This window comes from Lathyrus oleraceus, chromosome 2, assembly GCF_024323335.1.
Source record: "Lathyrus oleraceus cultivar Zhongwan6 chromosome 2, CAAS_Psat_ZW6_1.0, whole genome shotgun sequence".
Classification (NCBI taxonomy): Eukaryota; Viridiplantae; Streptophyta; class Magnoliopsida; order Fabales; family Fabaceae; genus Lathyrus; species Lathyrus oleraceus.
In genome coordinates this window covers 448,317,069-448,336,546 of record NC_066580.1, presented here as the reverse complement: position 1 = coordinate 448,336,546, position 19,478 = coordinate 448,317,069, and the positions used below count along the sequence as shown (strand labels likewise).

At 34.4% G+C, this 19,478-nt stretch overlaps 1 protein-coding gene across 1 annotated transcript; it reads left to right on the top strand.

Annotated features, from left to right (window-relative positions):
* The first annotated feature begins 14,917 nt into the window (after positions 1–14,917).
* Positions 14,918–18,764, top strand: LOC127120245 (uncharacterized). Its single transcript, XM_051050656.1, has 4 exons — positions 14,918–15,618; positions 18,038–18,127; positions 18,250–18,317; positions 18,415–18,764. Exons 1-4 carry the CDS (start codon positions 14,983–14,985, stop codon positions 18,545–18,547), a joined length of 927 nt encoding a protein of 308 aa, XP_050906613.1. The 5' UTR covers positions 14,918–14,982; the 3' UTR covers positions 18,548–18,764.
* The last annotated feature ends 714 nt before the right edge of the window (positions 18,765–19,478 follow it).

Below are 19,478 nucleotides of genomic sequence, written 5' to 3'. Positions count from 1 at the left end.
CAGTCAGCACCGTCTTAAACACAAACCATGTGAAGAGCCAATGAATATAAGTGATTGATGCCTACGAATTAAGAAGATCCTTCATATTTTTGCTATCGAGAAATTGAAAAACGCACCATACAAACGGTTGCAAGATGTACAAAAGGAAGGAACAGAAAAACCCAACTGGTTGGTTCAGAGGTACCTGGTACTGGACTCGGTAGGGCGAACTACGGTTCGATCCCCCACAACCTTCAAATGGGATATATAAAGGGTTACCACACTAGCGTACCAGACCCCGTGCTAAAAAAGGATCAAAGTCACTAACCGGTTACTTCACTAAGTGTGTGTAAAGGCAAAGGGCTTAATGTGATTGCACTAGAATGAAACCGGGTGAAGTAGGAATGAAAAGTATTAGGTTGAGCTATAATAGCATGATTCGAACTGGTTTGTACGAAAGAGAGATCTATGTTAATGCTTATTGCTTGTGTCGTCACTGTATCTTTAGTGTTTTACTTAAGTATCTGTCATCTTAACGAAATACCTAACAACCACGTACGAATTTGAAATTTGTCATGTATTCGCGTTTAACTAGTGTTTCGAATTGTATACTGATTATTTGCTTGAGGACAAACAAAGATTCAAGTTTAGGGGAGTTTGATAACGCGAAAATACATAGTATATTTTCCTTGATTTACATTCAAAAATCGTACCACTTTCATTTATATTCCGATTATTCCGCAAGTATTCGAGTTATTTTTGCAGGTATTTCAATTCCCATGTTTAAATGAGCAAAGTATAAAAAAGGAAGGAAAAGAAGAAGAAACAGAAGAGAAAACAGCAGAAAAGCAGAAAATACAAATCCTGTGCATGTGAGGACCGTCATAAACCCTGTCACGACCGTCACGCCCTGGGTGTCATGACCATCACAGGCCCACCACGACCGTCACAAGGCCAAAATCAGCGTATTGAATTTGTCAACAGAAGTGATCCACATGCCCATTTTTCTCGTTCCTCAGCCCATTTTCCTGTGAATTTCTCACTCAACCAAGTCACCCTTATTTCTCTCAACTGCCAAGATCAAATGGAGAATATAAAAGGATGGAAGATGGAAACCTACGGGCATGCTTAATTTTCCTCTCGGAGGCCAGCTTTCAAGACCTTTCTCTGCATTTTATTTTTCCATAACAATTCTGTTTTTCTTTTATTTTTCTTTGACAACATTGTTTTCTTTTACCATTCAGAGCTTTGATTTTCCCTTTTCCCTTTCCATTTTTCATTTAGCCAAAGTAGTAGTTTCCTACACTGGGTAACTACTACAATTTATTTAATTTAGTTTAAGCAATTATTTCGAAGAAGCAGAATCCTACCGGCCTATGGAGGACTGCTCAAGTACTTCAAGATTTGACGTATTCTATTAATCCAATTTCCAGGTTTTTATTCAATTACTATTGTTATTGCTTTATTATTATTATAATCATGTTTTCTTTATTGTTGATCTGTTTATGTTCGTCTGTGTTTGCGTTATTTAACATGTCCGGCTAAACTACCGGTATCGGTATGTAAACAATTTAATTAGACGGGATTTAATAATAATCGGTATAAAACTTCTTTTCTCAAACAATCTTTCTGGCTGTGGTTTTTAATTTAAATTTAATTAACTTTGTCACAAGAGTGAGAAGCTATTTAATACGATTTTGCCACGAGAGTGGGAAACTAACTAAGGTGAGAACCGACAAACGCGAGAGCGTGAGGGTCGAACTGGATAGTAAAAACTAGGCATTGATTAGAACTTTATAATTTTCAAAAAGTATTTTTAACTTCAAATGGGACAGCGAAAGCGTACATTCTGACTTAAAAGTATAGTCCGAGTCAACAATCACGAGAGCGTGAGATAAAGCCTTTTAAATAAGTATTTTCTACTGAAAGATATTTGGTACTTAAAATATACACCGGTGACTTATCGAATCCCTGACGATTAATGCGTTGCATACTGATATCCCCCTATTAATATTTTCTTAAAACTTAACTTCCCTTAGAGTTAATTTTCTTCAACCAAACTTCTGAAAACCATTTCCTTAGCTAAACATAGCAACGTAGGTAACATTAGTTTGATCATCGGTCCCTGTGGGTTCGATATCTTCTAAAACTAAAACGACTAGACTGTGCACTTGCAGTCAAGTACCCGATAGACTATATTCTATATACAATCACGAGACGTATCAGTATGATCAAGAGAAATGGCTTGCCCCTGCTCAATGGAGGTCTTAAGGGTCCTGCACTTTTGAATCATTGGGTTCCTCAATTCATGTTCATTGTAGCAGATTCCTGGATGTCAGATGCTTACTCACGAGTAAAACAAATTCATTTTGGAAATGATAATGCAAATGTCATGTCTACGCATGTTTTGAAATTCCATTTTGTTCACTGGAATTATGATATATAGTGAATGAATCACTAATGATAATGTCATATCGATACCAACATAAATGATAGGCAAATCATTAAGGAGTCAGTTTCAACACGATTATACTGACTATAGCACCCTTTTGAACTAAACCATGCTTCAGTTAGGTCTTTTGAGGGTTGTAACGTGGTCTGGTTCATGTTTTCAGAAGAAAAAAAAAGGATTTATGGCTCAAAACCTATTCTAACCCACCCACTCATCGTGATGTTCTCCAGTACTACTTTCAGCTAGTTCGACACAAGTGCTCGTCTTCCAAAAGGGATCTAGGAGTGAAAATGACCCCACGAGGTTCTTAGGGTGGCAGTCATGCACCTTCTGTTTGGTTTGTAGCCACACGATCTTGTTCTTGCTGAGGATTTTCTTATGATTCCTCTTTGTTTGATTCGTTCTTTTCATTTCCCCACTTTTGTTGGATTAACTCTGATTTGCAATCCATAGGGATGCCCTAATTTTTGCCTAAGTCGCTTGTTCTCAAGCTTCGACTTAGCGGGATTCTTGTCTTTTGATTTTGATTTTTTGACGGAACAAATCGTGTGACATCTGTTCGATTGATTAGAAGGGTTGTGATTGCCTCGTGTCTTTGTAGTCGAGGGACAATCAATGTGGATTTATTGTTTCCGGCCTCTTGTGAGGGATGAGATATGGTTGATCCTCAGATAGGACACTCCTCTTTTGAAGTTTGAACGCCTCGTCAAACTAACTAACGACTACCCTACCCCGGGTTAAGATTGAGGGTTTTATATTCAGAAAGAAACTCCTACTCCTTGGCTCGAAGGGGTTAACTAGGGATTATCTTCCTTATAACTCTGGTGTTTAGGATTCAAAACAATGCCTTACATCGTCAACAAGGTTCTATTCAAAAGTGTACGTGCAATGATATCGTGTTTTCAATTTCATCATTCTCCTTTTGATTTTGCTAAACAAGAGTTTGATATCGATGGAAAGTATGAGTGGACACGAATGGATTCATTCAAAAAAATGCATATTTATGTCAACGTCATTATTATTCAAAAATAAACGAGTTTATTACAAGTGAATGATACAAGTGACAAACAAGAAAAATTATACATGAAACATGATTGAACAAACTAATGATTTCTGAAGTGATCAGCCTTATTCCTCCCACAGCTTGGGGTCTTGGTATTTTCAGAAGCTGAAGGGATTGTCCCACAGATACAACCTCTTCAGATCTACCACTTCTTTGACTATGGCACCGCATATGTACTGGCCTGAGCAGGGTTATTCATGGCATTTGGAACATCCAGCACGAATGATATAGCTTTTGAGTCGATCAAGTCTTGTACCTTATGCTTGAAGATATTACAGTTCTCGATCGAGTGCCCTGGCGTCCCAGAGTGATACTCACAACTAACATTCAGGTCATACCTAGGCGGGAGAGGTACTGGAGGAGCCTTAGCTTCTCTTAGCTGAACCAATGAGCTCTTGAGAAGATAAGCGAGCAACTGATCATATGGCATGGGAATTGGATCAAACCGTCTGGGAGGCCTCCTTGGTCCCTGTCTACCCTGTTGATAGTAGTTCTGCTGTTGTGTAGCAATAGGTTGCTAAGGAGCATAAGGTTGCTGATATTGCCTTGTTGGAGGACCAGTTGGGATAACATATGTTGGTTGCTGATACGAATTAGGTGCTACTGCTGCCACTGGATAGTATGACATTCGGTAGGATCCAACTTCTCTTTTGGCTATCATGGCAGCATTGGCCTCCCCTTCCTTCTTTTTGGGGAATCCGGAATAGGATTTCTTTGCTCCATTGGTCGCAGTGGTTGGATATGGTATCTTGCCGATCTTTATGCCATTCTCAATTCGTTCGCCCGCAGTGACCAGGTCCGAGAATCCTGAGGTAGTGCTTCCAATCAGCCTATCAAGGTATGGCCCTTGAAGGGTGTTCATGAACATGTCTATTAATTCTCTTTCAAGAAGAGGGGGTTGAACCCTGGCAGCTAGATCTCTCCACCGTTGGGTGTATTCTTTGAATGATTCGGCTGGCTTCTGAGCAAGGCTGTGGAGTTGAGTCCGATTGGGAGCCATGTCTGAATTGTACTGATAATGCTTTATGAAAGATTCAGCAAGTTCCCTCCAGGTTCGTATACGCGTGCGCTCAAGCTACATATACCATTCTAGAGAAGCACCACTAAGATTGTCCTGGAAAAAATGCATTAAGAGTTTCTCGTCGTCGGAGTAAGCAACCATCTCAAAATGCTCAGATGTGGGTCTTAGGACAGGTGATCCCTTGATACTTTTCAAAGTTTGGAACCTTGAACTTCAGAGGAATTTTCACGCCTTGCACTAGGCACATATCGGCGACATCTAACCCAAAGGTGTCAGGACCTTCTATTGCCTTTAGTTTGTCCTCCATCATACGAAATCTTCGATCGAAGTCAGCCGGAGAAGGACCAAAAGCATCATATACTGAATCAGCCCTTGTGGTGAAGAAGGCATCATGAGGATCGTCAATCTCGGGTTGAGCTCTCCTATTGACAGGGATGTTGAATGTCTGAGCGGCATTTTGATACACTGGGACCCTCTCGGGAGGTGGTTGAGTTACAACAGGAGTACCAGCTCCTCTTGGGGGATTCACTGGTATTATCATAACAGCAGGGTTGGCAGCGACAACTCTCAGATTGGCCTGGAACATCTCCTCTTATGCTCTAGCCAACACTTTTATGGCTTCAACAAGTTGACCCATCTGGGCTTTCACGGCGTTCATATCTTCCCTCATAACAACTTGATTCTTCTCCCACTGATCCATGAGAAGCTTCTGATTACGGCACGTGTTGTAGGAATGTCGGGAAGTCAGCTTGACTGTAGCAGGTTCTGGACAAAGGCCAAACAACAATGAGTCTTCTTGAATAGGTCTGATGAAATGCAATTATGAATGAAACATGTTTTTGTGTTCCCAAAGGAATGCATATGCTAAATGATGTGATGAAATGACATGCAACATCATGGATCCAAGGGTTCACAGCATCTTGGAAAATCTGATCGTGTAGCTCGAGGTAGGTTGAAGGTTTATTTCCCTGTAAGAAACAATCATGTCCCCTCACAAGGTGAGTACTAAGACTTATGAAGATGCTTAGATTCACGGATCATGAGGCGAAAGCATTGTTATCGCCACAAGATGACTTGTGATTAAACAATACCATCGAGATGATCTCCTCTAAGTAAGGTTTCCCTCAACTTCGGAAGTCATGGGTTGTCTAAGGTCCTTGGAGTCATGGACTCTCTTTGGAAGAATGGTTGTCAGCGCGAACGTGACTCACGTGCCAGCAAAACTCTAAGAAAGAATCTATTCCAAGTGGGATATTCGTGTCTCCCTCTCAAGACAACTACGTCTGATAGGTCAACACGAAGTCCCTCCTATCTTATGTGCACTCTCTAAGCCTGTGTATTGGGCTTCTCACTCAATACTACCTATCCCACAAGATCAAATCAAGATGATATATAACAGACATATATAACAGGAATGGATAAATAAAGCAAGCGATAACAGAAGTAAACAATCCAAGAAAAGGATACAGGAAAGCTAGGTTTGACTCGCTTATGGGAACTCCATATTATCCCCAACAGAGTCACCAGCTGAAGCGCCGTGAAAAATACAGAGTCGCCACCAGATTTTATTTATTCCAAAGGAAAGGGAAAATAGCGATAAAACCCCAAATGAGATAAATGGTCTCGCAACCAAGAGCGGGTTCGGAAGTCGGTTATGTAAGGGGAAGGTATTAGCACCCCTCACATCCATGGTACTCCATAGGAACCACTTGCTCGTATCAAATGCGTATGGATGTTTATTTATCTGTAAGTTGCTTGCTATCGAGAATGAGATGAGAAGATAAGATGGGAGAGAAAATAAGTTTTAATTTAGTGTGCTCGCCAAGGATTTGGGCCCTCGTGCCTACGTATCCCCATACATGCAATAGGGAAGTCAGAGCTTCGTAGTTCAGCTCAAAAATGGCGTATTTGTTTGGTTGTTTTTATCGAACAGTATTAACATTTGCATGCTACGGTCACTTGCTTGTATACTCTGTCATGGGAGCGGAAAGTATTTGCTTGTTTGCGGTAAAGTGGATACGCTTGGTTCACACTCTAGCAGTTAAACATTACTTGCTCGCGCATGGAGGCTTAAGCTTTATTCACGGTAGAACGGAAGTAACACGTCCTTATTGAAAGGTTTTGAATAGAAGGCCCTAAGGCAAAAGATGATTTGATTTGTTAGGGTTGATTTTATGCATGGAGATAAGCATTAAACCCTTGGCTAGATACAGTCAACGGTCCAATAACTCGGGAGTTGAGAGGACAAGTTATCCTAACCACTCTTTTTCATCCAGAAAAGAGATTTGATTATGAAAGGAGTTTGGCAAGTTTAATCGTTGGAACTTAGAGGGAGACAAGTCTTCGACCCTTGACTAAGTACGGTCAATGATCAAAGTACTTGGGAATCGAGAGATAAATGAAGTTCTAACTATTCTTTTTCTTTCTCATAGCACCTAGATCTAACTTGTTTGAATCATTATATGTTTTAGGGGGAAAGTCAAGTGTCGGATCCTCAGGCTAGGTACGGCCAACAACCCAATTACTTGAATGTTGTGTACAAATACGTACACCCTACTTGCATTCCAATTTGTTATGAAAATGTTTTGAAAAAGGAACTTGACGTTGAATCAAGTGTTTGAATTTATTATGAAAAGTGTGAGTGAAGAATGAGTTTAAGAAGAGAATGAAGAAGAGATGTGAATGAATCTTGGAGTGGATGGAGAATACTTGACGTTGGATCAAGTATTCACGTTGCAATGATGTGAGTTTTATTTGGAAAACAACTTGACGTTGAATCAAGTACCTTTTGTTTCTTTTGAAAATGCTTTGTTTATCGTTTTGTATTTTTATCTTGGTTATTAACATGTATAGTAAACTAACTAAGAAGAAATAAATCTAAGCTATTACATGACTAAGGGGAGGGGGGACATTTGACCCACAATGGGGGGATGGATCCACACAATACAATGGAAAAGGAATGAAAGGAAAATACAAGTTATAAACTAAACTATGTACCATGCCTAAGGCATACAAGTGACATGGTACTTCAAACAATACAAAATCATTGAATGAGAATAACATGGTTAGGAGCATGGCTACCTATGGGTGAACTTGAACCTTCCAAGTCACCTTGTAGACACAAAACAACGAACGAGTTAGCATGAATGAGAATGATGCAATAATATGTAAATATGTACAATGGTTATAATCCATTCAAAAGGTAATAGATTAATCAATGAAAAGTAATCAAAGATCTATCCTATGATCAAGGCAAATGGAATTAGACATACAAAACATTCTTCACCTAAATTGAAATGGGATTTTCAATTTAACCAAAATGATCATAAACCAAATAAACGATTAAATGGACAATTAAAGTGACTATTAATTCTAAAAATTAAAATCTACCTATACATGCATTAGGCATCAAAATCAATCGAATATGACATTCACAATCCAAAATCAAGAATTGAGTCTAATGGACATGATCACACAAATCGAGTTGAGTGGAGATTTAGCCTAAAGTTTAATCATGTTAAAATCAATATTAACCATATTAATCTCGGAACAAAATCCACAAAAAGAATATCAAGAGAAAATAACCAAAAATTAATCATGGCATGATTAGTCAAACATGGATTAAATCTGAAAAATTAAGAAAACTAAACCTAATCTAAAGAATTTAATTAAACCTAATTGGATCTAATCATTGGAACTAAATCTAATTAAACCTAATCATGGGTTAACTAAATGAACAACAAAATTGAATTAAATCCTAATATCTATAATGAACAAAAAATCTAATTCTAATGTTCCCAAAAAGGTTATCCGAAACCAAAGATTTACATCTAAATTAGCTAACAAAAATTGTTAGAACTAACATAAATTAGAATAGTAATCAATGATCAACTCATGGGACTATGGGGTGTATGATTGGAGTGGGGAGCAGATCACAAGTTACTTGGGGCTAGGGGTGCTTGCGGTGCGGTTTGGGCGGTTTTTGCGATAAAAATCACCCGAACCGCAAGAGAAAAAAGCATGCGGTTCGGTTTGGTTCGGTTGACTTTTAGAAATAAAACCAAACCAAATCAATGCGGTTTGGGTTGGTTCGGTTTTTTATAATATTTTTATTGAGCCATATATACTCCTATAAATAACGACATAACTTTGTGTTTAGTCATTCATATATTATTAAATAACATCAAAATTCATCATATTTAGACAAAAATGTTTCATTCAATATACAAAAAACCAGATTAGACAAAAGTGGAATAAAAGACAAATATAAATAGTAGCATAAAATAATATCAAATACATTATAATAAAACATAAAAAAAACATATGAGACGAGAGATTAGAGAAGATGAAAAAAAGAACATAAGAGATGCGAGATTGAGAAGAAAAGTGAATAAAAACGTAATTGGAAGAGAAAATAGTAACATAAAAGATAAAAAAGAAAGAACATAATAAAGGACTTATTAGAGTAGAATATGCGAGACCTAAAGTGGAAAAGAAGATGAGAAGAATGTGTGATACTACTATGAGAGATTTAAGAAGGTTGAAATTAAAATCCTAAGTGTGATTAAGAGAAAATCGTTTGTAATTGTAAGGTTAAGGCATACTAGGTTTGAGGTTTGGGTTGGATGTAGGATAAGTGAACTTTGGGTTGTAACATAATGCGGTTTGGTTTGGTTTAATTCGGTTTGCAAAATACAAACCACAAACCAAACCAAACCGTGCGGTTTTATTAAAAAATGACCCAAACGAATCCGAACTAAATGCGGTTTTTTGCAGTTTCGGTTTGGTTTGGTTTGATTTGCGGTTTTCTATTGGGTTGGTTTGGTTTTGAACACCCCTACTTGGGGCTCTTCATAAACTCCCCAAACCGGGTCGCCTGAATACCAAGAACCTTCATAAAGAAGACCATAAACCCGACCAATGCATGCCACCAAGAACTCCGTTCTTGCATAAAACGCACGCTCGGCCAATGAGCCACTCACATTGCCATGCATGAACACGATTCAACCCTTTCCTCAAGTCGTTTCTACACCGTCGATGCATAATCAACCGAGACGAATTCGTGAACTCATTTCATTCAAAAATGAAGAATCAAGAACGAAGGACGGATTTACGTTCAACCTCATCATCGAGTCGTAATTCAAAATCACTAAAAGGCTTGCTTTTTTCTTTGCGCACGGAATCGGGATGGAAGAATCATGGATGAAATTGGTGGTTGAAAGCAAAAGACTTACTGAAACGGATTCTTGATGCGATGATTTCAGGTTCTAGATTCCTCGCTCCTTGTTTTCTCTTTTGTTGCACGTTTGTGAATTCTCCTTCCGTTACGTTGTTGTTCTAGTTCACTCCCCGTCTTCTTCTCGATCTCTTTCTTTTTTGACTACTATTGTGAACCTTGTTCTACTTCTGCTGTATGATTGTGGTGAGAATTCTTACCGGTTCAAGGTTAGTTCTTCGGATCTGAGAGGAGGTTCCGATGGAGGTTTATGTTGAGGCTCAGAGTGAATTTTTGTGAGGGTTTCGAGTGGTTCTGTTAGGGAATTGTTGAGGAGTTTCGAGATGCTACAGGTTGGTTATTGATAGGTGATTGGTTCGGTTAGTGATGAGTAAAAGGAGAGGGATGGAGGGTGAATAAAGTTGGAGTTCTTCTGTTATGGGAGTTGGAGGGTTAGGGAGGAGAAGAAGCAGGGTCCTGGTGAACTGAATTTGTTGGAAAAATGGAGAAGAAGTTGGTTCAAGGTTTGTTACAGGTTGGTGAGGGTGAAAATGATGGAGAATTAGGATCTTCGGTTGGGCTTTGGAAAAGAAAAATAATGAGAGACTCGATCTGAGATGAGAAGTGGGATTTATAGGATCCCAATATCTTGTGAAATGCAACACCAATTCAAACTGAAATTCGGTTATTAGTTAGAAATTCAGATGCTAATGAAATTATTAGTGAAATGTTAATTTGTTTTTGTGAGATGCAAATTCAAGGAAGTGAACATTTTCGGTGAAATCCTGTGTTGAAATGAAATTCTGGAATTCTGGAATTTTTATTATGTTGTTATGAGGTTCCTTTATTTTTACTTATATTAGAATTATGGGAATGTGAAGTTCATTTTCCAATATCGGTTTTGCAGGTGGTGCTGCTGCATTTTGCCGTTGTCGTGCTGTTTTAATTGCAACTTGGAGTGTTGGATTTCGGTTGCAGCTGGTGGTGGCTTTTGTTGTTGGTTCGCGTTGGTTGCAGCTTATGGTGGTGTTGGTTTTCTATTGCAGTTGGCTTTGGTGCAAGAAAGAATTGGCTTGTTTCTTGGTTACTGGCCAGGGTGATATGGATAATTGGTTATAGTTGTTAAATGGATAACAAATATAGTGAATAGGTAATTGGTGTTGTAATGGATATTGAAAATAAACATGGGAATTGGGTTGGATTATAAAATTGGATATGAAAAAATGGATATGGATAATACAAATGGTTCTGGATATGGTTTAGACAAATGGTTAATGGACATAAAAATTGGATTAGAGAATTGGTTTGGTTAATGGACAATGGATATAAAAATTGGAAAATGGATAACAATTGGATATTGGGTTTAGACATTGAATATCTGGATATGGTTTTTGTTGGATTTAATAAAATGTAATGGGCTTTAATAAAAAAAGATGGTGAATGGGCCACGTTGCAAATGAACAAGCCTAACCTAATTTGTTATGAATGAAAATGAATTTCAAAAATCAAGTTGAAACTTCTAAAATTAATTCGAAATAAAATGACGAAATGATTTCTAAAACTGATTAAAAACTCTTTAAAAGACCAATTCGCAATTTCAAACATCAATTTGAACCAAAAATAATTTGAATTTCTTGAATTAATTCGGAATTAAAATCAACTCGAAATCAAAAATCTATTTGGACAAAGACTGTGACACGGTGATAAAATGATGAATGTATATGAAGTGGATTGATGAATCCCAATGACAAGACCTGTGAATCGGATTGAACCATGGTTGAAATGAATGTTTATGTAGTAAGAAGAACGTAACCAAGGATCAAATTGATAATTAAGAATGAACATGGATCCGAGGGTAAAATGGGGTATAAAACCATATGGACGCCTGATTAACGAAATACGTGGCAAACCCTGATGATCAAGGCATGATCAAGCTTGATCAAATGGCTTAAAACCAAGAAATTTTCCAAGCAAATGAAATTGTTCAACAACGTTATAAATAAAGGGTTTATGGTTTGATTGCCCGATCCTCCTCAAATTGTGGATGAACCAAAATATCCACCAGGTGCAAGCATCAAGCCGCGAATTCAAGTCACTTGTCTCCTTGTGTTGAACCATGCTTATGCAGATGAAATGAATGCTTAATGATATGAAAATGTTTAGGATTAGTGACCTAGATGATCATTGTGAAGGGTAAGGTGAATTTTGGGGTATGACATTGGTCCCCTAAAAATTATTCTGTTACACAAAAAGGTCATTGTCGTTAAAAATTCAGAAGAAAAAAAACGTTAATTTAGTTAGGTGGCATGACGGGTTGGCAAGCTGATTCATCATATATATTTTTAAAAATAATTTTTTATTTAAATTGTAGAGGTTTTATTTTAGGAGGTTAAGAATCCCCACAAAGTGTTAATAATGTGTAAAAAAAATATCAAACACTTATATGAATGAACAATGTATAGATCAAATGAAATAAATCTATGTAAATTCTGATCACTTAAATCAATTATTTTGTACATCATTCAATATTAAAATTTATCTTACAATAAACATCATTGGGTAAGATTAGCTACAGGCCAACTCAAATTGAAGATCTTTACACCTTCAATTGCATATTGAATGTCAACAATGCTCCAATAGATAAATCGAGCATGGATGTACGCAACAAGATCTTGATTTTTTTTCTTTTGCTATATATCTGATCATACATACTTGAATCATGCTCACATGCAAGAGATGAGCACGTCTAACTAAATATACGCATGACTATTCCTTGCAACTCTAAACAACTTATTCTATGTTGTTGCCACCAAAGCAGCTAGTGAGGTAAACAAAGTAAAGTAAATCAACAAACTTATACAAAACTAGAAAAACACCAATACATATTTAATTGACACATGAAGCATGGTAGTTTACCTGGTTCAAGACATGTTTTTGTGCTAATTTCCAGAGTGTGCTAAACATTATGAATCATGTAGAATTAATTCAGTTAAAAACAGAGTGTGCTAAACATTAAAAACAATAATGTTTGATCATATTTAAAAATTGATTTAAAAACATTAATCCCACTTTATTAGACAATTGCAATAGCTCACCTGCAAGTTGTTATTCACAAGCTTATCAAAATCTGATGCGAGCAATTTAAGAAGGGAACTTACTGCATCTGATATGAATTTTCCTATTTTGTTGTCTAGCATGACTCGTCCTTCCATGCCTTCTAAATTAGAGGGAATTTTGTCAATATTGGTTGTCTTTGATGGGTTATCATGAGGGAAAAACATTAAGATTGTGTCAAACACTCTCATAAAGGTCAAAGATTTATCTAAGCAAGTCAGAGAGACACCACATATTCATCCAAAACCTTAAGGTGATAGGTGTATGTGTTCTCTTACTTATAAAGTGCTCAACCTCCATTTTTCTAAGCAATGTGGGACTTAGAACTCACACTTGTTTCTCAATATAATTCACCCTTGTTTCTCAATAATCTCCCCCTCAAATGTGAGTCCATCCACTATGCTCCCCCTCAAGCGGAAATTCTTTTATCCACATGCTTGTACTGCCGTTGAACGGAAAAATAGAAAACTCTCTCTAAGCACACAAATACGCAAATCCCCAATACACCCAAAAGACTATATTTTGTTGTTGTTTAGAAAATTAAAATTAACTATCTCTATTTTTATTAGTACTCCAATTCTATTTTCTTTTTAATACCTGATATAGAACTTGGATGGATATACTATTTGACCCAACAAATCCTTCGTTCATCCAAAGTCTCACATATCTTCATTTAGTCATCAACTTCATCATCACATTTGTAAATTATTACTCTTCAATCTTTTTATCTTCTTCCTCCCTTGACCAGAATAATTGTTACTCTTGCTTCCTCCCTTGATCGGAACCTTAGCTCTGATACCACTGATGGGTTATCGTGAGGGGAAAGCATTCACATTTGGTCAACCACTCACCTAAAGGTCAAAGACTAACCTAAACAAGTGAGAGAGACACCACATATTCATCCAAAATCTTAAGGTGATGGGTGTATGGATCCTCTTACTTATGAAGTGTTCAACCTCTACTTTTCTAAGCAATGTGGGACTTAGAACTCACACTTGTTTCTCAACACAATTCACATTTGTTTCTCAACAACCTTTACGATATCATCTTCCATAACAAGAAATCATCTTCCATAACGAATTCGTTTTACGCGACTATAATGTAACGTTTTTTAACTAAGGGACCAAAGAAAAACAATAAATTAAGTTAAAGGACCAAAGATGAATTAAACCTATAAAAATATATTGAATATTGAGATTATGAAATTTTGAGTTTTATTAAAAATAATTGAGATTATGAAATTTTGAGTTTTATTAAAAATAATTGAAAATACATTAGTGAAATTGTATGACGCGGTTCTTAATGTCATCGTACGCGTGACTAGTTGTTGTCGCGGAAGTTACCATAATAACAATATTAATAATTGTAATTGCGGTTGTAAACCACAATTAAAAATCGTGATAATACTCTCAATCATTTTAAGATAATATTTTTTATGGGAAATACTAACAAATGCCCCTAAATCATTAGTTAAAAATTTAAAAAAAAGATAAATTGAACATTTTTTAAGAGATTAAAAAGATAAATTGAGCATTTCATTAATAAATTAAAAAGATAAAAAAATTTCTAAAAATATATGTATTCAAATCAAACGAAAACATAAATATTTAACTTAAAAAAAATATTATGTGCAATATATAATATTTTCTTTATATGAACATGACCCATTTTTTATAATAAATTAATTATTTTAGAATCGAATATTATATTATCTGACTTTCTTTTATTTTGAGACGTATTTGTCCAAAAAAAACTTTATATTCTTAATAAATCTTAAGAATGCTAAATAAAATTTAATCATTACTCCTTCCAACTCCTCACTGATATTCCTTTTAAGTTTTAACACTATTTTTTTATATATAAAATTAGCGGTAACAATTTGTGAGTTGGATACTGTGTTTTTTCATGATAAGTATCTGAGCAACACTGTCATACTTGCCAATGTCTCATCCATATGGAGGGGTCCCGTATCGCATTCATGGCTTCCATTCTGAAAACAGGTTAGGTAAGAGACTAGTAGTTATGAGTTTTGGACTCATTAATCATTTTCATCACAATATAATATATTATTTGTAAAGCAATGCATAGAGTTCACTTCACACTGCAAACATAAAACTTGAGAGAGAGAAAAAACAATCATGGTGAACACGGTGAACGTAATTTGGTCCGTCGTTAGTTGGGTAGTGAAAATGGCTGGTTTAATGCTCTACACAGTAGAGATAGAACCAGGCACAGTAATGAGATTCTGGGTTCCTTCTAACACCATTTCAAAATCCTACAAACCTATTTCGAAACCTACAAAGCCAGTAGTGGTTCTTCTGCATGGCTTCTGCGGCGACGGACTTGCAACATGGCAGTTCCAAATCAGCCCTTTAGCCAAAGACTACGCGGTTTACGTGCCCGACTTAGTTTTCTTCGGTGGTTCTTTATCCGATAAGCCGGACCGGTCACTGGCTTTTCAGGCCGAGTGTGTGGCGGCCGGGTTGAAGAAACTCGGTGTCGAGAAATGTGTTGTGGTTGGATTCAGTTACGGTGGAATGGTGGCGTTTAAAATGGCTGAGATGTATCACGAACTGGTTCAAGCGGTGGTTGTAACTGGTTCAGTTTTGGCTATATCGGAGTGTATGATTAGTAAGGCAGTGGAAGATGCTGGGTTTTCTTCTTGTTCGGAAATGTTGATGCCATCTTCTATACAAGGAGTGAGGACACTTCTTTCAGTTGGTTTCTACAAAAACATTCCTTTTCCCAATCGTCTGCTCAGTGATTTTATTAAGGTTTGTGTTTATGTAATTTTACAATTATAAATCAACTTAACACTTAATTTTCTACTATATAATATAAATTTATTCAACTAGTTTATAAATTATAAATTATAAATTCATCTCCTTATAAACTATTCTTTTGCCCTAAACCCTATTATAAATTAGGAGTAACTTAATAATTACACTTCATATTGTTTACATAATATGATTTTAAAAAGATAAATAAAAACAAGATATAAATTAATATATATTAACAGAACCTATATTTATACCTTCACTCATATTTATCACATAGATTAACCATAAATGAAGTAGATAAATCGAGCAAATAAGCAAACTTGTTTCATGAATATTAAGAGTTATATAACAAAAAAAATGGTTAATTAAAGACTATTTTAGAGGTGGTAGAATTTAATATATAGACACATTTAAATATGATTTTTATTTAAAAGCGATACATCATTACTCTATTAGTGTTATTTTATGTTGTTTATAATAAATATGATCATTACTCTATTAGTGTTATTTTATATTGTTTATAATAAATATGATAGTGGTGAGAATATGTCAGTAGTGTGGAGAAGTCTAACATTAATTAGAAATATAAACATTAATTAGAAATATAAAAACTTAAATATTTATTAGTGGAAGAATTCATATATATCATCTAAGGAGGTGTTTGTTTTAAGTTAAGAAATAACATTTTTTAATCTTATTTCCAACATTATTATTATTTGAAATAACATTCATATCAAAATGTTTGACAAAAGGTAAATTTCTTAGAAATGATTATAATATTTATTTAATTTAAAAATTATATAAATAAATAAAATAAATAAATAAATGTGAATAGTAGCGGGGAGTTGTAGTTAGTTGAATTTATTTTTATAAGAATGTTGGATTCCTACCCTTGAAACCTTGAAATAAAATTAAAATAAGTACATATAAATAAAAAATTTGGGAATAAAATTTATTTTAAAATAATTTTTTTAAAAATTGAATCAAACAAGAGACAGCCATATTTTTAGAAATATTTTTTACAAACTTAAAACAAACACACCATAAGATTTTGGATGAGTATGTGATGTATTTTTTACAAATGTGTTGCTTATAAAGAAAATCTCAAAAATAAAAAATAAAAACTCTAAATTTTATATTGATTAAAAATATAAAAACTTAAAGATTTAACATATACATCTATCTAAAAAATTTACATGAGGATTTGATGCGTGTCACACAAAAATACGAGAATAATTGAGTATTTTAGTAATGTTGATTCTTGTAGAATATTTTAGTAATTGATTATGAGAGTGACTTTGAAATATATGTCAACTATAAATATTTGTCAACAGAGAAACAGAGAACATGAAACACGTAAGATTAATTATCAATAACAAGTATACACGTAATTGGTAATTTGCATGGAAGGTGACAGTAAGTTTGATCACATATGACAAAGTGTAATCATAAAAAACAATTAATAGTATTGTATATATAAATTATAAAAACTTTATATTTAATAATATTTAATGACAAGAAATATTTTTGAGATTATTAATTAATAAAGTACTTTTTTATTGTTACAATAATATTTAGATTTAATTACTCACAAAATTAATTTTCTTATTTTAAATTTAAACAATTTTATTTTTTATTAATTTTTGTATTGAATATTGATGATGTGTTCACTTTTTAATTTATATTTCTTTTTATAAAATGTCACAAAAAAGAATTATTCATTAATTTATAATATTTAACAAATGATACATTATTTAAAAATAAAGATAAGATCAATTTTAAATATAAAAAATATGAATACAAGACTAAAACTATTTAAATTTAAAATATAAATATTACTTTGCAAATAAAGAATAATAGATAAATCAAACTGTAATCAAATCTAATATTTATTTAAATGTGTATCTTCCATAAAAACTTGTTGAATTAGAATAAAAGAGTGCTAACAAAGTAAACCTTATACTAATTGAGGTATATCTTTAGAAACTTGTATTTTAAATAGTAAAATGAACAATGCATTAGCCTTAATTTGCGCACTAAAATCAGAAGTAGACAATCTTCCCTCTGTCCTAAAATAATTGTCAAATTTATAAATAAAAGAATTCATTTTAAGATAAGTTTTGTTTTTAGTTTCCAATTTTAATTTTGATCTTTCAATTATAATATTTAATTAATATTTATAACTTATTATTTATTATTTTTTCATCTGATATTAATGATAATTTAAATACACCAATAATCAACAAGGATAATTTAATAAAATTATTATTCTCTTTCTTTATTTATCATATTTTTTAAATCTATATAAAATATTAAGTATGACAATTATTTTAGGACGGAATAGTATTTATCAAAAATAGTTAGTTAACTTGTTCACTTATAATATAATTTTTGTGAATAATTTTTATTGCAGGTGATGTTCTCAAATAGGAAAGAGAGAAGTGAATTATTAGAGGCCTTAGTCATTAGCTACAAAGACATCAACATCCCTAAACTTCCACAGGTTATTCATAATTTTGATGCTAACACTCTTGTACACGAGAGATACTAAAACTCTTGCCATGTTGTTCTATGTGCTATTTTAAAATTCTTTTAAAACCTATGTTTTTATTCTATTAATTGCAGCAAATATTTCTTTTATGGGGTGAGAAAGACAAACTTTTCAAACCAGAGATTGCGCAGAGCATGAAAGAGTAATAAATCTTGATCACAAAATTTCAATTATTTCAAACCATTCTTAAAGTTTATATGCAATTTATCTACTGTTTAAGTGTTTGATTTATATTACAGTAAGCTTGGAAATAAAGTAACATTTCAAGAGATAAAGGAGGCTGGTCACTTGGCTCACTTGGAGAGACCTAGTATTTATAATAGGAGCCTTAAACAGTTTCTTTCTTCTGTTATGCTTGGTGAAAGAAAATAATGCAACTCATATCTATGAGTATGTCAATGGAGTGTTTTGTAAATTCTAAATTGATAAGTTGTTTGAGTGAGTCCAATTGTGTTTTGTAAGTTCTACGTTGATAAGTTGTTTGAGTGAAGTCAGTTATGTCTTTGCTTTTAAGTTATTGTTGTCAAGTGCTTTAATACACTAATATGAATGTTTTTATTAAAGGTATTCAAGTAAACTCTTATAAAGATTTCCTGATTGTGTTATTGTGTAGATTGTGGCTTTAATCATAGATGAATGTAATGTTAAATAAACTAGTTTGAAAGCCCAACTTTCTGGTTCTCGTTAATGGAAGCTTCATTATATCTTCTCTCTGATGCTGCATAACACAAACTTACCCAAAAAATATGCGAACGATCAGCGTCCCAATCGAAACTCTTCTCTACCGCTAGTTCAGGCTCATGTACTTGCACCAAATCAATTAAATCACCCATCCCATCTTGAGCAGCACTCCCTCGATCTTGTAAGCTTGGTTGTCAACACCACACACACTCCCGCCTGTGCCACACTCCTTCATAAGCCACTTTGATAAAAGGTTGTTTAACCTCTTCATACGCCTCTGGATATTCCTCTTTAAAAGTTTGATCTCCCATCCATTTACTATGTCAAAACGTTACGTTCCTCCCAGCTCCCAATCTGCATTTCAAATTGTTAGAGAATATGTTTTTCTCAGATCCTTCTTTGGCATCCAATAACCAGTTTTTTTCAGAATTTTTATATCTATGCTTAAGAATACCAATATCGCCACAAGAATATATCTTGAATGCTTTTGAAAATATTAATCACTTTGCAAGGAGCTTTGCAAAAATATAGAGTATATAAAGGAATAGAGTTAAAGACATAATTGATCATCATCACTCTTCCTCTCATGAAAAAATATCTCCTCTTCCAAGTATATAGTCTT

Excerpts from the sequence above, each read along its gene's own strand:
- LOC127120245 (XM_051050656.1), top strand. The coding sequence starts at position 14,983 with ATGGTGAACACGGTGAACGTAATTTGGTCCGTCGTTAGTTGGGTAGTG. Across the intron at positions 15,619-18,037 it reads TGCTCAGTGATTTTATTAAG|GTGATGTTCTCAAATAGGAA; the intron begins GTTTGTGTTTAT and ends TTTTTATTGCAG. Across the intron at positions 18,128-18,249 it reads ACATCCCTAAACTTCCACAG|CAAATATTTCTTTTATGGGG; the intron begins GTTATTCATAAT and ends TATTAATTGCAG.